Source organism: Cynoglossus semilaevis, chromosome 15, assembly GCF_000523025.1.
Source record: "Cynoglossus semilaevis isolate Cse_v1.0 chromosome 15, Cse_v1.0, whole genome shotgun sequence".
Classification (NCBI taxonomy): Eukaryota; Metazoa; Chordata; class Actinopteri; order Pleuronectiformes; family Cynoglossidae; genus Cynoglossus; species Cynoglossus semilaevis.
This window is the reverse complement of record NC_024321.1, coordinates 11130459-11135750: the sequence shown is the minus strand read 5'-3', so window position 1 is coordinate 11135750 and position 5292 is coordinate 11130459. Positions and strand designations below refer to the sequence as shown.

General features: G+C 41.2%; 1 protein-coding gene across 2 annotated transcripts in view; it reads right to left on the bottom strand.

Annotated features, from left to right (window-relative positions):
- mapk9 (mitogen-activated protein kinase 9) overlaps positions 1-4925 on the bottom strand; it is a 6737-nt gene extending 1812 nt beyond the window's left edge. Inside the window, exons 1-8 of one of the 2 annotated variants that reach the window (XM_017039455.2) lie at positions 4850-4925; positions 4432-4490; positions 3402-3540; positions 2757-2922; positions 1230-1301; positions 515-697; positions 236-360; positions 75-138 (exon numbers count right to left, since the gene is read on the bottom strand). In XM_017039455.2, the coding sequence (XP_016894944.1) occupies positions 75-138; positions 236-360; positions 515-697; positions 1230-1301; positions 2757-2922; positions 3402-3530 (739 nt within the window). In that variant the 5' untranslated portion in view covers positions 3531-3540; positions 4432-4490; positions 4850-4925. Of the gene's footprint in view, positions 1-74; positions 139-235; positions 361-514; positions 698-1229; positions 1302-2756; positions 2923-3401; positions 3541-3660; positions 3897-4431; positions 4491-4849 lie in introns of those variants that run through there. The other variant, XM_025063075.1, reaches the window with a different exon arrangement.
- Between the last annotated feature and the right edge of the window lie 367 nt (positions 4926-5292).

Below are 5292 nucleotides of genomic sequence, written 5' to 3'. Positions count from 1 at the left end.
TTCCTGACTAATTCGAAGCTGACTGACTAAAACTGCATTGCCGACAAGTTCCTCTGGAGGGCAGTGTGTCCTACCTTTCCATTGCTCAATGGTGTGCTCTCTCTCTTCCAGCTGCTTGTCTGAAATCTGGGGAGGTGGCTGTGAAACCGAGAGAAACAAGGCAAGGTCACATGAAAACACTGCAGTGGTGAAGAGTTAAACAACACAACCGTCTCCAGTGGACCACTCCTCTCACCGCGTCAGCTTCTGCAGGGTCGTACCACACGTGAATGTAGGGGTGGTTGAGGGCTTCTTCAACCGAGATGCGACTCTCAGGATCAATAACCAGCATTTTGGACAGCAGGTCCCGCGCTTGACTCGCTGTCGTGGAAAAGATAGGGGGGGAAAAACACCTGTTTTACTAAGGGAAATACAAATACTGTGTCTCAATTATGACACAAAAATTATATTCCGTTCAGAGACAGAAGTGATTGTGAGCTGATAATATATTCGTGTTGTCAATCTAGTTTCTTACTCTTCAGCTTGTCGTGCTCTGAGTCAGATGGAAAGGCCCAGTCTGGGAAAAGCTCAGCGAAGCTCACGCCAGGATACTGTGGTTTGTTCATCACGTAGTTCCTTACAGTCTCCATTAGTCGGTTCATGAAGTCCAGACTGGGTGTGCCCAGAACCTCAATCACCTTATTCCACTGGTCAATGTCTGGAAATTACACTGGTTATGGAAAAACCCTGCTCCATTATTATGGGCAAGTAAAAATTGCATTTGAATTTGAGTACTGTCACAGTAGATGTAGAGACAAAGAAATACAGCCAATACACAGATTATATATGATGAATGTGTGTAGGCGGTGTGTATGTAAAGGTCAGAGATGAAACGAGAATTACACTGGTCTGTCATTCATTGACAGACACTGAAAAAAGGCAGTAGATGTAAATAAAGCCTTGGAACCAAGAAAGTAACAAAATGAATGACACTGATCTAAAATTAAGGTAATTTACCTCCACAACAAGTAATGTGAAGTTAAAAACCAAAACCTCTGAAATCAGGTCTGTTGAAAACCCCACGTCATCCTCTTCAACAGCTGCAGAGCTCAGACAGTGTACCCGGGGAAATGTCTCAAACACAAGTGCAGAGCAAACAAGAAAACAAGACAATCATCAGGAGGAGGAGTTGTTTTTCATGTACTTTTCTTCCCCTCCTGTGAGGTGGTTCAGACAGCGGTTAAGGATACGGTCAGTGCCCTGGAAGATCACGCTGCCTTTGACCATCTCTCCCATGATGCAACCCACCGACCAGATGTCCACTGGAAACAGAGCAAAAAACAAGTTCACACATCGGACTTAGTTAACAGATGTGTCCACACAGTAGAAAAGAATAGAAGTTTGTGTTGTCAGCCACAAATCAAATGTACAGCAGCAAGGAAATATCCAATATCCAAGTACTTTATACCTGAATATAAAGTACTTCTAACATACCTTAGAAGTACAAACAATAGGTGTACTTAGTACACAATAAAGACAGGTAGACGAATTTATGTACCAATACAAAAATATAAACACAGAGGTAGAAATGTAAATAATTTGAAAACATTAAAGTAAGTACAAACTTAAAGCAAAAATGAAAATATTATATTATAAGATTAAATGTAGTCTCAGTAAACGAACCAGACACTCAGTAAAAACAGATCAGATATAACTGTACAGTATAATTAAGGACTTAAGGTCATTTAAGGACTGCAGCATCTCTATACTAATACTATAAAGCAGTGGCCATCAAATGGCAGCTTGCAGTCCGCTTCCAGCCCATGAGCCACCAGTTGACCCCGGACTGACCACATGAAAATCGTTTTTCTTTCCTTCACTGTCTGTCTGTTAATGTTTTGGTCAATCCTGCGGTTTTATCAAAGCTGGATCCATCTTGGAGCTGTCTTCTCTCTCTCTCCCTGTCTCTCCCTCTGTTGTTGTCTCCGTCTCTGGCCTGAGAACCAGACTCAGTCTTCCAGGCCTTTCTCCTGGGCTCAGCTTATCAGTTTACACAGCTGTTACTCTCTCTCTCTCTCACGTTCCCAGTGAGTTTGTGTGCTGAGCTGAGGAGCCGGAGACGACTCTGCTTCAAAGCATTATGATGTGGCAAACAGCCAGCTCTTCCTCTGCTCTGATAACGGCTCTGCGACGCCTCGGTGCTGTTAAAAACAACTTATAACACAATGCACGAATCAGAGTTTGGCACAAGCCTCCCCCGATTTGATTTATTACCAAATTTAACACATTTAACCGACTCATCATCTCTATAGCCACCATTACCAAATGCTGTGATCAGAGCTGATCTGTCCCCAGAATTTTAGTATGAGTTCTCAGCTGTTGCTCTGCGTACTGCATTCAAAATTCGTTCTGAAGGCTAAACTGCGTATTTTTGTGGTTGTTATAAATAAGATTGCGGGGGTAATGACGGCAGAATGAGGAAAGGAGCAGCAGGAGGAGATAGGAGAACAGAGAGGAGCAGCATTGTTTACTTAGCAAAACAAAAAAACAAAGCTCATTGGTGTGCTGTCTGCCACGTGCAGCAACATGACAGAGCTCTGTAACCACTGTTACTGTGTGTTTGAAGAGTAATTCTTTAAGATATAAAATATATATACACATCAATATTGACCTAAAGCCTTGACAATATATATACATCAATATTGACCTAAAGCCTTGACAAAGGATATTAATGAAAAGGCTGCTCAGTGCCATCTGACGTGTTCAGCTCAGCTCACCGTTCTCCTTGTACTTCATGCCCAGGATGACCTCTGGGGCTCTGTAGTATCTGGTCACCACGTATGGAGTCATCATGAAGTTAGTGCAAGCTGTTCGGGCCAGGCCGAAATCCAAGATCTTAAGGGTGCAGTCCGACTTTACCACGATGTTACTGGGCTTCAGGTCCTGAGGCGGAGAGAAACTCAATGACTCAGAAGAAGAAAAAGAAAAAACACATAAATATCAGTGTAGAAACGAGGGCGACTGAGAGATTACAGAGTTATTCTGGGGTTAATGACTCGAGGCGAGAGAGTCGTCAGACGCCGTAACTGTAAATGCTGCGGTAAATCCAGCAGGATTTTATTTAGAGAAGCAGAGACAGCTGCGAAAAAACAACCTGCGTAATTAAGTGTCAATCAAACTATTAGAGAGGCTACGGTCCATTTTTCAAAACAGCAACTTATTTATGGCCCCTTTTAAACATAAACCACTAAAATTCTAATTTGTTTCAGTTCTATCAGAGCAAGGACGATGACCTTCTACTGGTTGCTTTATACAAACTGATTATTGATACAGATAAAACAAAACAATCCAGTAACTGCTATTTAGACTGAGATGTAAATTACGTCGCTAAGATCCGTAAATATCAATGTTTAAAGAATTACCCTGTGAATAATGCCAGCAGAGTGCAAGTGTCTGATGCCACAGAGAATCTGGTAGAGCAGGTAGGACATCCTCTCATGGTCCAGGTCCATGTGGATCACCTGACAGAGGCTGGCATCCATCAGCTCCATCACTAGGTATCTGACCGGAAAAAAAAAAGAAGACACTGGTGAATTACAAATAAAATATGGTATCACATAATCTGTTAAAACAACTTAAAGCCCTAATCACATCAAAATTATTCACTGGTCAAATTAATACCTTTATATATAGTGCCAGGAAATGTATTTCAACTGTATTTTGTTTAAAATCCTCCTCTGGTGATCAGAGAAGGACAGACCACTGGGTGAAATCTCCTCCAGCCCACGAGGATTCTTAAAGGTCTGGACTGTTTCGGTCAATCGATGTGTTAAATTGCTGACCGATGCTGCCTGAACCACTCTGTCACAGTCTGAGACCTTTAAATCCCAGCTCTGTCACCTTTGGATACGTCTGTGCTGTCAGAGAAGAAGAAAATCCATTGATGGAAAAACCTGGTCATTCTTTATGTTGGGGTTGTCAGCTGACCTAATCTTTAGGAAGCAGAAACTGCTGGACCCAGACCTGATGAAGTAAAGCAACTCCATTTAATATACGACATATATAGATATAACAATATAGTTTTATTCTATATTGCATAAAAATATATAGATATTATATTTAAAAAATTAACCTATTGCTCAGTATAATTTTTCATTTATTTACACATTAGTTCTTGCCAGGCTATAATTAGACAGCTTCAACTATGGTTAGCCTTCAGCAAAAGAACAAAAAAAAAAAAAAAGTCATTAAATTAGTGACCCATTAAACATGTTAATCATGTTGGTGTAAGGCTCTTATTACTGGAGGAAACGGACACAAACATGAGAGCAAACAGTCTAATGAGTGATGGTGATAAGATCAGAGGCAAGTTGTCAGGGAAATCCAAGTCACGGCAGGTCAGAGATACACTCTGAAAAGAAGGCGATTCAGAAAGACTGCAATGCTACTCACAGATCCTGGAATTCCTCCAAGGACTTCTGTGGCGTGAACACATTGATCAAACGGATGATCTACAGGCAGAAAGACAGAACGTCAGACAGACTCTCCAGTTTTATCTACCTGACTGCAGTGAAGTGTCTGAATTATCTCTCACTCTGCGGGAGAAAAAAACAAAACCTTATCATCAGGTAACATTTATTTTCACAGAAATAAATTTAAAAGAAAAGTCCTCCAGCAAATCAAGGAGGCATTAACTTTAAGTACAAAGATAAGACCATATTATTAGACATTTAAAAAATGACTGTCAGCAGTTTAAACCATTCTGAAATTATATGATAATGAACAGCAATTCCATTCCTCATACCTTCTCTTCTTATTTGCATAAAACATAAAAAATAGTGCAGTTAAAAAAATATATAGAGGTACTCACATTTTTGTGGTTGACACATTTGAGCAGCACCAGCTCCCTGTACGCCCGCTTAGCATGGGTCTGGTTCTGGAAGGGTCGACACAGCTTCTTCACAGCTACAGGTATACCAAGCACTGTATCTAGAGCTGAGCTGGTCATACACATGACAGTGGGAGGAATAAAGGGGTGGGGGTGTGGGGGGGGATTAAAATTCATGCTAAATCTCAGTACCAAACTTCTATTGATACAGTATATGTTCTGTCCAGTGTATGTTGAATTATTAAAAAATATACTGTATATATTTCTATCAAAATTAACATAACATAAGAACATAAAAAGTAGCGCCTCTCACCAGACAATGCCCTGGGCCCCAGAACCGATGGCACGGAGCTGCTGGTAGCGCTTGAGTACAGTGAAGGTGGAGTCGCCAACCTGGACGCTGTAGAACTGTCCCTCTGCTTCAC